This window comes from Mustelus asterias, chromosome 14 (genome assembly GCF_964213995.1).
Source record: "Mustelus asterias chromosome 14, sMusAst1.hap1.1, whole genome shotgun sequence".
NCBI lineage: Eukaryota > Metazoa > Chordata > Chondrichthyes > Carcharhiniformes > Triakidae > Mustelus > Mustelus asterias.
This window is the reverse complement of record NC_135814.1, coordinates 56,181,751-56,198,072: the sequence shown is the minus strand read 5'-3', so window position 1 is coordinate 56,198,072 and position 16,322 is coordinate 56,181,751. Positions and strand designations below refer to the sequence as shown.

General features: G+C 41.4%; 1 protein-coding gene across 3 annotated transcripts in view; it reads left to right on the top strand.

Annotated features, from left to right (window-relative positions):
* wipf1b (WAS/WASL interacting protein family, member 1b) overlaps positions 1-16,056 on the top strand; it is a 110,932-nt gene extending 94,876 nt beyond the window's left edge. For all 3 annotated transcript variants that reach the window (XM_078228426.1, XM_078228428.1, XM_078228427.1), the window contains 6 exons: positions 5,306-5,435; positions 6,858-7,004; positions 7,851-8,699; positions 10,353-10,562; positions 14,473-14,586; positions 15,542-16,056. In XM_078228426.1, coding sequence (XP_078084552.1) covers positions 5,306-5,435; positions 6,858-7,004; positions 7,851-8,699; positions 10,353-10,562; positions 14,473-14,586; positions 15,542-15,603 — 1,512 coding nt within the window. In that variant the 3' untranslated portion in view covers positions 15,604-16,056. The remainder of the gene's footprint in view (positions 1-5,305; positions 5,436-6,857; positions 7,005-7,850; positions 8,700-10,352; positions 10,563-14,472; positions 14,587-15,541) is intronic.
* The last annotated feature ends 266 nt before the right edge of the window (positions 16,057-16,322 follow it).

The following is a 16,322-nucleotide window of genomic DNA, read 5'->3' as shown; positions in this document are numbered from 1 at the left end:
TTTTGTTTTAATTTTTTTTTACTGATTTCAACAAAGTGCTAGTGCACAGAGGCAGGCCTTTCACCCAACCCCTCTCCACCCCCAGCAGCCTCCACACTCATTCTGGGTAACAGTGGACCTGACTAATCCAGCCCTCCTCTTCCTCAGAATGAAAATAGGAACTGTGAGCCACCATTTTCACAGGGTCGATTCACTCAGCTGGGATTTCTCCCATCTCTGTGCAGACAATGAAGACGGCTCACCATTGGCCACCGGCATGATCTCCTGGTACCACCATGGCTCACTCGTATTGCCATTGGGGAACCCATCATAGGGGGTTGCTTTTGGCAGGATTAAAAGATCCTGCTGGCAGGAAGAGCTGGAAAATACCACCCGTAGTGTCTGAAGGATGTCCTTGCTGTAGAGTACAGTGAAGGTTTACCAGGCTGATTCCTGGGATGGCAGGTCTGTCGTATAAGGAGAGACTAAATCGGTTAGGATTATATTCACTGGAATTTAGAAGAGTGAGAGGGAATCTCATAGAAACATATAAAATTCTAACAGGGTTAGACAGGGTAGATTCAGAAAGAATGTTCCTAATGGTGGGGGAGTCCAGAACCAGGGGTCATAGTTTGAGGATAAGGGATAAACCTTTTAGAACTGAGGTGAGGAGAAATTTCTTCACCCGGAGGGTGGTAAATGTGTGGAATTCACTACCACCAAATGTAGTTGGCGCCAAAACTTTGTCTGATTTCAAGAAGAAATTAGATATAGCTCTTGGGGCTAAAGGGATATGGGAGAAAGGGGGGATCAGGATATTAAATTCAGTGATCAGCCATGATCAAGATGAATGGCGGAACAGGCTCGAAAGGCCAAATGGCCTACTCCTGCTTCTAGTTTCTGTATTTTTATAAATGCCCTCAAAAGCTGCTCTGACTTTGACTGCCTCAATGACTCCTCACGTTCCAATAGTTCAATATATTCCCCTAAGACTGCGTCCCAGGGGCAAAGCTGCACTCTTGCCACTTACTACCGGAAAATTCCATCTCTTTGCAGACTACTAGCTTCACTAAGCTGGCACTGCCCCTCGGTCTCCCAGCTGCACTAACCTATAAATAGCTCCCAGGACTTCTCTGAGCCCAAATTGCCTTGAGCATGTAAATGGCTCCCAGTGCTACTGTGAGTGGGAAAGCACATGAGAATCCAAACTTCACCCAACCACCTCTTCCAACAAACACAGATAAACTAAAACCAGAGAACCTTCTTAAGCTCCACCCATCTCCATGACAACGTAGCCTTTCGGTGTTCACTGAAATTTTTTAAACTAATTTAGCTCTGATTCCTAAAACAAAACATCTCTGGATTGCACATCTCTGCGAGAAGTGTAGACATCATCTCTTCAGCTCTCCAAGTCCACCTGCTGTAATTTTCTCCTGGGTGTTCTGGCGGTCTCTATAGCCCAGGATTTTAGTTACCTTTCCTTCACAACAATAATATTTCCAGAACTAAACATTACGTCTCAAAGTATTAACATGAACCAAGAAGTAGATAGTCATCACATAGTGCAGCGATTAGAGGCATTACAGAGCAATGAAAGTGCACAGTTAAGATGAGACCAAAGGACATTGTGGATGTTGAATTTTATCCTGTTTCGATTACTTTTTTCTCCTTTTCTTGTCAGTTTTTTCTTTCTTTGTTCTTCTGGCTATCCCTTTTTCACTTTGCTTTCAGATGAAGACAGCACATTGCATGATGTTATGGGAAGAATGCCACTGAGGGTTGGATATCACATTTTCTGATGGTGTGCGTGGAGAAAATGCAATCTGCAGCTCACGTTGTGAATCCTTTCCCTCCTTGATTTCCTTCCCTCTGTTACCTTTCCAAGGCTAGTATACTGATACCTTTTCTCCAACTGTAGTGTTTTCAGAAAATAGAAACCTCCAATGGAAACATTTCCAATGTCCACACTTGTGTTTTACTTGTAATGCTAGCTTTGCTTCACCATCAGTTTGAATTGGAATTGTAATGGGTATCCCCACCAGGTGGAGCTGTGGAGCTTGCTGGGTCACAGCCCAGCTTCTTTTCCATTGCTGAAGTCTTTGTTTCTTCTTATAAAGATATCCATGGTGACTGGATTGGGTTCTTCTGCCCAGCCACTTTCTTCAGGCCCTGCTTTGCCCAACCAACTTTTCTACCCATTTTTTAAAAAATCCTCCCCTTTTAAGGAGCGTCTGGACAAATACATGTATAGAATGGGAATAGAGGGATATGGTCCCCGAAAGGATAGAGGGTTTTAGTTCAGATGGGCAGCATGGTCGGTGCAGGCTTGGACGGCCGAAGGGCCTGTTCCTGTGCTGTAATTTTCTTTTTTCTTTGTTCTAGCTTCAGGGAAATCCCATGGGTACTTGCACTCTAGACAGGCGACACTCTTGAGCTGTAAGAATACAGAGAAATGCAAAGAGTAGACGATGGGCACGGTGAGATCTTCCAGTCCCACCGCTGTCAATGGCTTTTCCCATTGCTTGCACCTTCTGTCATCGCCGGGGAACCCACAGCGGGAACAGAAGATCCCGCCGGCGGGAAGGGCCTGAAAACTTTGGCCAATATGTGGAAATTCAAAGACACAGAACAACAGAGGGATGGAACAGATAGCCCAATGTTATTTATCCAGATCCCATTTACTTAATAGTACATTACTATCTGTTGCACATTACCTGAAAGCAATTCAAATGATAGAACTGCTATTCAATTTATGACATAAATTTAATTAATCTGCTTCCACCAAAGGGTTCCGTTTTTGAGGATCCCCACCGCTGTCCAACTTAGTGACTGGTTTTAATAGCCACAGATAAATGAAGTAAATTAGAACAGATGAAATCTAGCTTCGAACGCAACAGGTCAGCGGTAATAAAATGATAAAACATATTCTGAATACATTGGAAAGTCCTCATTACACCTATACTCAGTAACATTCCCCAACTTACTGCTTCCTCTGCAATTGTTCATTTTTCCAACTCAGTTTTGATTATTGCACACATTTTGCCTTGGCTACTGTTGCATTTTTGGAATGTTTTGGACATTTTGGTGCATTTTTGGAATGTTTAGAAGATTTATCTTGAACGGCAAATTTTTATTTTAAATGATGGGATTTTAAAGCATGTATTCAGACAAACTTTTGAAATGTCTGCAATGGCAGGTAATTGAGATAATCAGCTAGCATCTTGAGATCAATTTCAAAAAAACTCAGAACAATCTATTGGAAAAGTTTTAATCTTGTTTTTGGCTGTGGATAGAGAAATATGAGAGTCTGAGCAGAGAAACATTTTGAAACAGGATATTATTCTAATAGTCATTTCTTTTGAGAGAAATCTGAGAACTTCCACAGAGATCAGTCAATCAGAAATGGAGAAAGATTCATTTTGTGTAAGCCAAGCAACATGAACCATTTGATGCGAGGAAGCATGGCTTGTTCTTTATTTTGTATCATTATACAGATAAATTGTAATATTTGATCTAAATGAGTCTTATTTATATTTCAGTTCCATGTGCCTACCTTACTGTGAAATAGAGCAGCCTCATAACACCAGATATTTGTTTGGGTTTCTTTTGGAAATACTGAAGCAGTAAACTACATAAACTATATGACAAATATCCAGTTTCAGATCACGGGATTACTAATATTACACCCCTACAATTCCGCTATCATTCTAATGAGCTAACTCCTGCATACAGAGAGATGGAAGCAACTGTAACTAAGGAATTATCTGCAGTTGCTGTCTTATGCAGTTCCTCAGATCAAGGATGACTTACTTCCACTCCAGTTTGATGGTTTCTGAAATGGCTGATAAGTCCAATATGCAGTCTGTAGACTTAGCCACATGTGGGCCAAGTGGTGCTTGAAGGGTTGGGTAGACTGGTTGTTTTGAGGTTTGTGTACTCCCTGACATCTTGGCTTCGCCTCTGAGTGTTCCTGATGAAACCTCTCTCTTGGTTAGGTACCTTTCCGAATGAGCCTTCTCCATTTTGCCCAGTCACAAGCCAGGCACTGCCATGAGTCAGTGAAGATGTTTGACGACTTCTTGAATTGTTTGAGGATATCCCTAAATCCTTATCCCTGGGGGTCTCCTGTCGTGGCCAACTTCAGAATAGAACAGTTACTTCAGGAATCTGGTGTTAGGTTTATGAATGAATGACACGTCCTGCCCAGCAGAGCTGATTTTGAGTGATTAGTGCCTTAATATTGGGCATGTTGATTTGGGAAAGGATACTGCTGTTGGACTGCCTTTCTTGCCACTGAATACAGTAAACCTGAGTTGGTAACAATTATTTACTTATCTTCCCAATTTCTTTCTGCTCTACCAACTATTTTCTACTGCCACTTGCCACTCTTAATTCAACCACTCTTTCCCAACCCCCATCAACTCAATATTATCATGCTTCCCCATGCAAAAGCTAAATACTATGGATGCTGGAAAACTGAAATAAAAATAGAAAATTCTAGAAATACTTAAATTTAAGTTTATTTATTAGTGTCACAAGTAGGTTTACATTAACACTGCAATGAAGTTACTCTGAAAATCTCCTATTCGCCACAGTCCGGTGCCTGTTCGGATACACGGGGAATTTATCATGGTCAATGCACCTAACCAGCACATCTTTGGAGCGTGGGAGGAAACTGGAGCACCCAGGGGAAACCCACGCAGACATGGGAACAACATGCAAACTCCGCACAGACAGTGACACAAGTCAGGAATTGAACCCGGGTCCCTGGCGTTCGACATGCCAGGCAGCGTTTGTGGATAGAGAAACAGAATTCACATTTCAGATCTTTGATGTTCGTCAGAACTGGGAAAAATCATCACTCTTTCCGCTGCCAAATGTTCGTTACCTTCTCCAAACTACCCAGCACTCACCTCCCTGATCCCTGAACTACTCGTGCACCATCTTCTGAATAGTTACATAACTAATGTCCTTCACTGATTCCACATCCTCTCACCACCATTTCCAACACTACAGCATCTCCATCTTCAACGAACACACTGTTTGCTCCAGTTTCCCATCACCAACAGAATAAGACTGGGCGATTAGAATGGAAGTACTTAAAGTCCACGTGAATTGAACATGGAAATTGTTTCTTGCGTGGTATGTTACAAAATAAGATTTTTTTATAGTGATCAGCAAACCTGTCTAGATCTGCAGTTCCAGTTGCTTTGGTGAACCACAGATAGTTACAATTCCTTCAGGTAACATTTTAAAATGCTACAGTAAGATGCTCATCAAGTGAGTAACAGTTGTACTTTTTCTTCCCTAACCTTGCAAAAATTAGGCAAATACAGAAAAGCCTTCACTAAATAAATCTGAGCAGGTGGGAAGAAATGCTCTTCTTTCAGAAATATGCAAACAAAAGAAGTTGAAGAAGGCAGTTACCAATGACAGGAGTGCACCAGTCATGAATGGTAAGTTTGAAAAATTAAGAAGCTTATTGCTCTAATTTAACCAATTATGTAAAAGGTCTTGATGCTTTGCTATATTATAAAATTGTACACTCCTGGATATGCTGTTCAAAGTCTGTACCCCCTGTATGAATTTACACACAATATATAATTAATTTACACACTGTTGAAATGCTTTCAACAACACAATTTGCATTTTGTAACCAAGTGCTGTTTAAAATTTGAATTAAATCAGTTCACTTTTTTTTTTAAACCCACCCACCGGGATTCATACAAATATATGAACAAGGAGCAGGCGTACGGCCCCTCAACTTCTCCACCAACTTAATAAGTTCATGGCTGATCTGATAGTAACATGAAACCTGCATCCCACCACCCACCGATAACCTATCGCCCCTTGCTATGCAAGAATCTATCCACCTTTATCTTAAAAGTGTTCAAACACTCTGCTTCCACTGCTTTTTCAGAAAGAGATTTCCTAAGACTCATTCCCTCTTGAGAAAAAAAAAATTTCCCCTCACCTTTTTAAATAGGCAACCCCTTACTTTAAACAGTGACCCCTAGTTCTAAATTCTCCCACAATCATTCTCTCGACATTCACCCTGTCAAGACCCCTCAGGATCTTATATGTTTCAATCAAGTCACCTTTTTACTCTTCTAAACTTCAGCAGATACAAGCCTAACCTGTCCAACCTTTCCTCATAAGACAACCCACCCATTTTGTGTATTAGTCTGTTAAACCTTCTCTGAACTGCTTCCAATGCATTTACATCCTTCCTTAAATAAAGTGATCAATAATGTACACAGTATTCCAAATGTGATCCCACCAATGCCCTGTATAACTGAAGCATAACCTCCCTAAAGGTAAGGTCACCATTGTCCCAGATGACCATTGACTGGTGGTGATATAACCTGAGAATCACCACACCTCAGATGAGGGGCAAGGTTGAGAAGGCGGGGCCTTCATGAATTACCTCAGCCAGTATGGGAATTGAACGTGTGCTGTTGGCATCGCTCTGCTTCACAAACCAGCCGTCCAGCCAACTGAGCTAAACTGACCCCCATAACCTTGCTGGTTTTATATGCAAAAGAATCTTTTTGTTGTTTCATGACCAAAGTTATTTCTTGTCTAAGTTGTCTCAAGGAAAAAACCCATTTTAACTTGCACAAAAGTATTTTTCTTTGGAACAGAAATTCAAGTCTGGCATTCTGACACAAGAGTACATTATTTGAGGCTAAATTTTCCAACTTTAAATGAGCAGATCAGGAATCGCAAACCATTGGCTTCCATTTCAAATTCGTCAGACAAACCTCTTGGCAAATGAGACTCTCTGCTACAACTCTTAATGTATATCCTGTATTATAGAGATGGTTTATCAATCCTTCACAAACAATAAAATATCGATTGTATCTCTTTTTAAACAGCACCTAAAGGACCTGGAGGAGGTGGCGGTGGCGGCGGCGGTGGCGGCGGGGGAGGAGGTGGTGGAGGTGGATCTGCTGGGGGTTTAGGTGGATTGTTTGCAGGAGGAATGCCAAAGCTTAGGTCTGCAGGAAACCGAGAGAGTCCAGGTAAGTTTTAATTAATTTCAATCTTGTCGAATATTTTCCAATCATGCTTTTTATTACTTGCTTCTCACTTTCTATTTCCATACAGTGCAGTATCCTTAATGGAGTTACTCTTCTGATTATGTTGACTAATATGGTTGAAAACCTCTATGTACTTATAATTAATTTTAATAGAACCAACCCTGACCCCAACCTCCACCAGACTTTACATATTTATTACAACGTCAGGCACCCCTTCTTGGTTGTGAAGGCACTGGCTAATCGCATGATAATTAAGAGGCCTCCACAAATTCCATTGCCTTTGTTGGGGCAGTGCTTGAGATCTTAAACGAGGATACACCCTCAACCCTCCTGCTGCATATTAAAAGGACCACTCATGGGTGGTGATTAGAAATGCAAATAGTGAGTGTGTTCAGATTATGTATGCCAAGCGGTAACGGGACGATTGTTCACTTTTAATGCAGCAAAACATATTTTTTTTCAGAACATTCATTAGAGGTTAGTTCTACTCTCTCCTTCCATCAGTTTTAATTTAAAATTGCTGTTCTTAGCACAAATGGGTGATTATTTCTCCCCCAATGTAATTTAAAACCCTAGTTGTATTCCTGGAGCCCCACATCATGTTACTTTGTGGGTTTCAAGTACCTTGAGGAGAAAAATGAGAGATGTAAAAGGAGTAGATGAGTCTGTAGGAGGTAACAACTCTATTAATCTGTCCACAATTCAGACAAGTTAATTGCTGCAGAACCAGACAGAAAAGTCAATGTTGCTGTTCTACAATGTGTAATTGTTTGCAACTAAACTGCGTATTCCCTGCACATCACACACTTATTATATTTCTATCCACAGATGCTGGTGGAAGCAGACCTCCAATTTTGCCTCCTGGTGGAAGATCATCTGGTCCCAGACCATTTGCAGCGAACAATGTTCCACCAAGGATGCCTGGGGCGTCTTCTTTTCCAAGGAATAATAACCCTGAACTCCCAAGAAATAAGTTTCAGCCACCAAACCAACCAAAATTTTCAAGGCCAGATGTAGGTTCAAAGCCTGATGCAGGTTCAAAGCCTGATGCAGGACCACCACCTTTACCAAATGCACCACGACCATCAGCATCAAGCATGCAGAACAGGGGTCCTCCACCTCTACCAGGAAATCGAACGCCAAACACAGGACCGTCTCTACCAAATCGCAATCAAGGGTCTTCTCGTCAGTTCTCTCCTACTCTTCCACACAGCAATGCAAATAGATCTTTTCTGCCTCCCACCCCAAGCAGAGTTGCTGAAGACAAGCCTTCACCACCAGCTCCTCCAATTCCCAATATGAACAGACCTCCACTGCCTCCTACTCCTGTTAGGATGACGGATGATAGGCCTCCACCACCACCTATGACAAGTAGGCCCTCATCCAACAGGGATGGCCCTCCACTTCCACCACCACAACATCAGAAGCCACCTGTCCCTCAAACACCTAGGCCAACTCCCTCTTTCCAAGCTCCACCCCCACCACCACCTAATCGACCAGGACCACCTTCCACTCATCCAAGTACTGCTCCAGATGTTGAAATTCCAAGGCTCCCTCAACGAAATTTGTCTCTCCACGGCACTACTACTTCAACATCACCTGGGCCAATTCGAAGTGGTCCCCTTCCTCCCATCGAAAGGCCTCCACCACCTGTAAGAGATCCTCCCAGCAGATCAGGTAAGTTCAATGAGTGTTTCAACATTTTCTGTTTGTTGCCCACAAGTCCTCCTTCCCATAGTTTTAAACCAAGATTAAAAGCAAAGGCTCCCGCTGTTTAGTAACACAGGCAGCATCTCGCTGCTACGTTAGAGCTTTGTATCTGTTTGTTATTCTTTCAGCACTACTACTGATTTCTTATTTTCCACAGTTCTCATGGCAGAACCTGTTACCTCCTTCTCCTTATGTTGCAGTAGTTGCACCAACACATGTTCTGTGCTGCTGAAGTAACCATGGGGCCTATTCCTTTTTCCTTCCTGCAACCTCCCCCTTTGGCAGTATGAATACCTCAGCTGGGAGATATGACAGTGGTGTAGTGTCGTAAATCAAATAACAAAGAGGGAATGGGAGGAGGCAATGGGAATGAAATGAGGATAGAGTGAAGGTCAAGGTATACGAGGAATGAGGACGGTAAGTAGCGGAAGGAATGTAAAGAAGGACAAAGAAAGATGACTGATTTCTGTTTCCCTTTTAATTCCCCAAATAGTTGAAATTTGTGAATAATTCAGATCTTTGTGCTTTTCCTCCTTCCATTTTTTTAGGCTGAATCAGAAATTGATATTGAGTTTCAAAATTACAGAAGAACATTCCATTGCTCTGATTTGGCAAACCTTAAATTACAAAAATCTAATTGGAAAATATGAATTGAGACAGGAATTTAGCTATGATAATCGTCTCTTCCTTGTGTTTGAGAAATCAATAACGTGACAGGAAACTTCTTACGTTATCTCTAAGCCAGAAAGTTGTAGGTCCAAAACCAACTCCTGTAATTTGAATATATAATCTAGGATGACATTGTGGTACGGTATTTAGCGAGTGTTGAATGGGCAGACATGCCACGTTTCTGATGAAATAAAGGTCTCCTTGCCTGTCTAGATGGGGGTAAAAGATCCTATAGCAGTATTCAATGAAGAATTCTTCTTGTATCCAATGTAGCAGCTTGCCCTCAATCAACATCTTAACTGTTTCAACAGCAGGTTAATTGATCATTTTTCTCATTACTGATTGTGCAACCCTGCTGTGCACCATTTAGCGATACATTTGCTTGCATAACAACAATAATTACAAAGTAAGTAATTAACTCTGAACACTTGGGGGGTGTCTGGGGATTTAAAAGATGATTCATCAATGAAAGTTATTTATTTATCTCAATTTTAGTTTGGGACTTTTAGGGTGCATAAGTGTAGATTTTTTTCAATAATAACACTTATGGTATAATATGGAAAACATTGTGAATGGAGCTAAGGGCACTATACATTGGGGAACTGGTAAAACAAAGAAGTAGGGAAAAGGTAAAATGTTATAAACTCCACAGTGGCATGCTTCCAATCAAACTAAATCTAATTTGATGTACCCTAACATTGAAAATAAATCTTGAATGGGGGAAAAAGATGCTGACGCTTCAGAAATAAAACAAGAAACCCCAACTTAAAGAATATTGAGACCACAAATATGAATAATTTCCTGATGATCAAAATAGAATGTTGATTTGAATTCCATTACTATTGTTAAAAAGCTCTTTGCACACTGCTTTCATTTTCTAGAGGAAACGGACTTCTTGGAAATTACTTTATAGGACTGCATACTAATTACTTTCTCAACATCTTAAAACAGGACCACTTCCGCCACCACCTCCTGCTAGCAGAAACGGTAGTACCCTGAAAGCACCACCTGTCCCACAGCCCCCGAGTAGAATGGGTTCAGACGCAAGGGGTGGCTTCAGACCCCCACTCCCTCCTGATCGAGGAAGTCCTGTTGCCCCACCGCCCCCACCAACGTCAATGAGGAATGGCTTTCAGGAGTCCTCGCAGTCATTGTGTGAAGGTAAATATTACACCTGTTTTCATCCACACACTATTCATCCTCCCCAAAGTGTTTTGAGAATACATACCCAAAATTATCAAGAAATAACAAGTGTAAAGTTTGTTTAAATTAGTGGCAGCAGTCAGACGATGGAGTTGTGAGGAAAACTTAATTGATTTTATTTATAACCATCTTTCATGTTCCAAACTCTTATTTCTGTGTTGTCTCTCCTTATGGCAGCTAAATATAGAGAACTCCTATACCTTCTAGGACGTCTCTGAGCAGTTGCAGGACATTCTTAAGGGGAAGGGTGAGCAGCCAGAAGTTGTTGTACATACTGGTACCAACGACATAGGTAGGAAAAGGGATGAGGCCCTGAAGTGTGAATATAGAGAGTTAGGCAGAAGGCTAAAGTGCAGGACTTCAAAGGTAGTAATTTCTGGACAACTACCAGTGCCACGTGCTAGTGAGAGTAGGAATAGGAAGATTAGGCAGATGAATGCATGGCTTGAGAGCTAGTGCAGGGGGCAGGGATTTAGATTCTTGGTTTATTGGGATCTCTTCCGGGGAAGGGCTGGCCTGTTCAAGAGGGACGGGTTACACCTGAACTCGAGGGGGACTAACATCCTGACGGGGAGATTTGCTAGAGCCATTCGAGAGGGTTTAACTGGTTTGGCAGGGGGATGGGACCCAAAGCAGAAGGGCGACGGAAGAGAAAGTTGAGGTCAGCACAGAAGTTAAAGAGAGCACATTAAATAGTAAAGGCAGTGTCAGTAATCCTAGTACCAGACAGATCAGGCAAAAGCAAGACAGAGACCAGGGGAAGTCCAGATTAAACTGCATTTATTTCAATGCGAGAGGCCTGACGGGCAAGGCAGATAAACTCAGGGCATGGATGGGTACATGGGACTGGGATATTATAGCAATTACTGAAACATGGCTAAGGGAAGGACAGGACTGGCAGCTCAATGTTCCAGAGTACAGATGCTATAGGAAAGATGGAACAGGAGGTAAGAGAGGAGAGGAAGTTGCACTTTTGATTAAGGAAAACATCACGGCAGTACTGAGAGGGGATATATCCGCAGGTTCACCCACTGAGTCTATATGGGTTGAACTGAGAAATAAGAAGGGGGAAATCACTTTGATAGGGTTGTACTCTAGGCCCCAAATAGTCTGCGGGAAATTGAGGAGTAAATATGTAAGGAGATTACAGATAGCTCTAAGAAAAATAGGGTGGTAATAGTAGGGGATTTTAACTTTCCCAACATTAACTGGGACAGCCATAGCATTAGAGGCTTGGATGGAGAGAAATTTCTCATTCAGTATGTGGATGGCCCAACTAGAGAGGGGGCAAAACTTGACGACCTCTTGGGAAATAAGGAAGGGCAGGTGACAGAAGTGTTAGTGAGGGATCACTTTGGGACCAGTGACCATAACTCCATTAGTTTTAAGATGGCTATGGAGAATGATAGGTCTGGCCCGAAAGTTAAAATTCTAAATTGGGGCAAGGCCAATTTTGATGGAATCAGGCAGGAACTTTCAACAGTTAATTGGGGAGTCTGTGGGAAGGCAAAGGGACTTCTGGTGAGTGGCAGGCTTTCAAAAGTGTGTTTAACCAGGGTTCAGGATAAGCACATTCTTCTTGGAGTGAAGGGCAAGGTTGGTAGAAGTAGAGAACCCTGGATGACTCAGGATATTGAGGCCCTGGTCTTGAAGAAGAAGGGGGCACATGACATGCATAGGCAACTGGGATCATGTGGATCCCTTGAGTATAGAGGGTGTAGGAGTGAGTTAAGAGAGAAATCAGGAGGGCAAAAAGGGGACACGAGATTGTTTTGGCAGATAAGGCAAAGGAGAATCAAAAGAGCTTCTACAAATACATAAAGGGCAAAAGAGTAACAAGGGAGAGAGTAGGAGCTCTTGAGGATCAATCATCTATGTGCGGATCCACAAGAGATGGGTGAGATCCTAAATGAATATTTCTCATCGGTATTTACTGTTGAGAAAGGCATGGATGTTAGGGAACTTGGGGAAATAAATAGTGATGTCTTGAGGAGTGTACATATAACAGAGAAGGAGGTGCTGGAAGTCTTAAAGCGCATCAAGGTAGCTAAATCCCTGGGACCTGATGAAGTGTTTCCCTGGACACTGTGGGAGGCTAGGGAAGAAATTGCAGGTCCCCTAGCAGAGATATTTGAGTCATCGATAGTCACAGGTGAGGTGCCTGAAGATTGCAGGGTGGCAAATGTTGTGCCTTTGTTTAAAAAGGACTGCAGGGAAAAGCCTGGGAACTACAGGCCGGTGACCTCACATCTGTAGTGGGTAAGTTGTTAGAAGGTATTTTGAGAGACAGGATCTAGAGGCATTTAGAGACGCAAGGACTGATTAGGAACAGTCAGTATGGCTTTGTGAGTGGAAAATCATGTCTCACAAACTTGATTGAGTGTTTTGAAGGGGTAACCAAGAAGGTAGATGAGGGCAGTGCAGTTGATGTTGTCTATATGGACTTTAGCAAGGCCTTTGACAAGGTACCACATGGTAGGTTTTTGCATAAGATTAAATCTCACGGGATCCAGGGTGAGGTAGCCAGATGGATACAGAATTGGCTTGATGACAGAAGACAGAGCGTGGTGGTAGAGGGTTGTTTTTCAAACTGGAGGCCTGTGACTAGTGGTGTGCTTCAGAGATCGATGCTGGGTCCACTGTTATTTGTCATTTATATTAATGATTTGGATGAGAATTTAGTAGGCATGGTTAGTAAGTTTGCAGATGGCACCAAGATTGGTGGCATAGTGGACAGTGAAGAAGGTTATCTAGGATTGCAAAGGAATCTTGATCAATTGGGCCAGTGGGCTGACGAATGGCAGATGGAGTTTAATTTATATAAATGCAAGATGATGCATTTTTGTGGATCGAACTAGGGCAGTTACTCAGTTAAGAGTAGGGTGTTGGGGAGAGTTACAGAACAAAGAGATCTAGGGGTACATCTTCATAGCTCCTTGAAAGTGGAGTCACAGGAGGACAGAGTGGTGAAGAAGGCATTCGGCATGCTTGGTTTCATTGGTCAGAACATTGAATACAGGAGTTGAGACGTCTTGTTGAAGTTGTACAAGACATTGGTAAGGTCGCATTTGGAATACTGTGTACAGTTCTGGGCACTCTATTATAGAAAGGATATTATTAAACTAGAAAGAGTGCAGAAAAGATTTATTAGGATGCTACCGGGACTTGATAATTTGAGTTATAAGGAGAGGCTGGATAGACTGGGACTTTTTTATCTGGAGAGTGTAGGAGGCCGAGAGGTGATCTTATAGAGGTCTATAAAATAATGGGGGGGATAGACAAGGTAGATAGTCAATATCTTTTCCCAAAGGTAGGGGAGTCTAAAACTAGAGGGCATAGGTTTAAGATGAGAGGCGAGAGATACAAAAGGGTCCAGAGGGGCAATTTTTTCACAGAGGGTGGTGAGTATCTGGAACAAGCTGCCAGAGGTAGTAGTAGAGGCGGGTACAATTTTGTCTTTTAAAAAGTGTTTCGACAGTCACATGGGTATAGAGGGATATGGGCCAAATGCAGGCAATTGGGACTTGCTTAGGGGTTAAAAAAGGGGCAGCATGGACAAGTTGGGCTGAAGAGCCTGTTTCCATGCTGTAAACCTCTATGACTCTATAACTTGCTGTATAGAATACTGCATCCAAGAGCCCAGACCATACCACTCTGCTATACCACATGGCAATGCTGGAAACATTTCATGAAGTCCAGCATCAAATAATGGATTCAACATTATATATTAATTTATGTAATTTTCCAGAAATAAGTTGCGACCATTGCAATATTTTATATTGAAATGTTAAAATTTAACACCTATATAAATATAGATACGCTGATGTTCATGTACTGTAAAATTAATAATTATTTTCTCTCGCTGCAGATGAGTGGGAAGGCAGATTTTCTTTCCATTCCATCTCTGAGTTTCCACCACCAGAGCCATATGTAAACTTTCCAAAAACGTATCCTAGTAAACAGAACAAGGCAGAGAGCAGAGGTGAGTTGCAGTGGAACTTGCCAAACCCTAGTTATGGAGTTTGGAGCAATAAGAACAGAAAAATCTCCTCCTTTCATTTTAAAAAGTTTATTATTTTTACATTTGTACATGTATATTAGCCAGGAATTGTACTATATATTGCATCTTCCTTGACCTATGGGGATTTATAGAACAATTCAAAAGTTTAAATAATTAGAAATTGTGTTTATCCAATTAATAGCTGAGCCTTACTACTTGGTTTAATTTTCTGAGGACAGAATTGGCTCACTGGTGATTACTACCGGGGAAAAGTAGCATGCAAGCATTCAGTCACACATGAATAATTGCTACATGGGTGAAGAACCAGAACATACGCTGCATTTCTGAAACCAGGAGCCACTTTCAGAAGCAGAGGGCAGAACATTGACACAAGTTTTTTTTTAAATATGCAAATACATTCAATATAAATGTACTTCAGAATTTATAATATTGCATAAATTTAGAGTAACGTTTGTGTTTTTTAAAAAAAACTGAATTGTGTAATTGTTGAGGGAGAGAGAGAAATTGAAGGGACTTCCACTCGTATCACTTAAGGGTTCATTACTTAAACTTTCATATCTCGGGAAGAGGAAAGATTATTGGGACAGAGAAGAGTTTAAATTTTATTCAACTAGTTTACTATTTCTCTTTCCGTTACAGAAAACAATTAATATCTATTAAAATACCACTTACGGAAAATGCTGTGTGAGTTTCCTCCAGTTGCTCCAGTTTCCTCCCACAGTCCAAAGATGTGCAAGTTAGGGAGATTGGGCATGGTGAAATGTGCAGGGTTACTGGAATAGGGTGGGGAGAGGGCCAGCGCAAGATGCTGAGTCAGTGCAGACTCAGCCCACCTTCTGCATTGTAGGGATTCTATGGCAATGTTACTTTATAATTTTAGAGATTGTGCATTAATTTTAATCTTTTACTGTAACAGATACAAGCCGGAGAGAGCGAGGTGCTCCACCCCTTCCACCAATTCCATCTATACCAAGGTGAAAACAGATCTGGCCGTTGAAAGCTCATGGAAAGCCATTCTACTCTTAGACCACCTTGCATGCTTTAACTGCAGACTTGCTACAAGGATGTTGAATTTGCCTCTTATCAGCGTCAGTCATGTTCAGCTGTTGAAATGCTGGCTGTCTGGCATTTTGTCAATGTGATGCTTACAGCATCTAGAAATTAAAAAAATAATTTCTCCTTTGCATTTTTTGACTGCTTTAATGTAAAACATGCTAACTTGTTTACAATATTATGGACCAGAATAAATACATGTATTTTGCAAGAATATTTCTTTAACCTATTTCATTTTATACAGTAGCAGTATCGGCTGGGTGCTCAATGTATAATTGATGTCTTCTAATAAAAATAGGCACTTTGGCTTTAATATTGAATATTCAAGGTTATGTTATCAAATTGAATTTAAATAAAGAGCAGAATTGCATTTTTTTCAAGCTATCTGTTGTAAATTGTAAACCGGAAAGACCCGAAAAACTGAAAACTAGCTTCTGTTAATTATTGGGTTGCCTGTTGTACTCATTAACTTTGGTAGTTACACATACTCGGCAATGAAAAATACCAAATAATGAGTCTCAATACCTGCATGAAGCTGCACCAATGGGGTTGACTTGAGGTTATCAAATTAGAATGTTCAGTCTGAATAAAAGCTGCACAGAACTAGTCCATTTGAGGAATATACTATACCAGTTCATATCTTT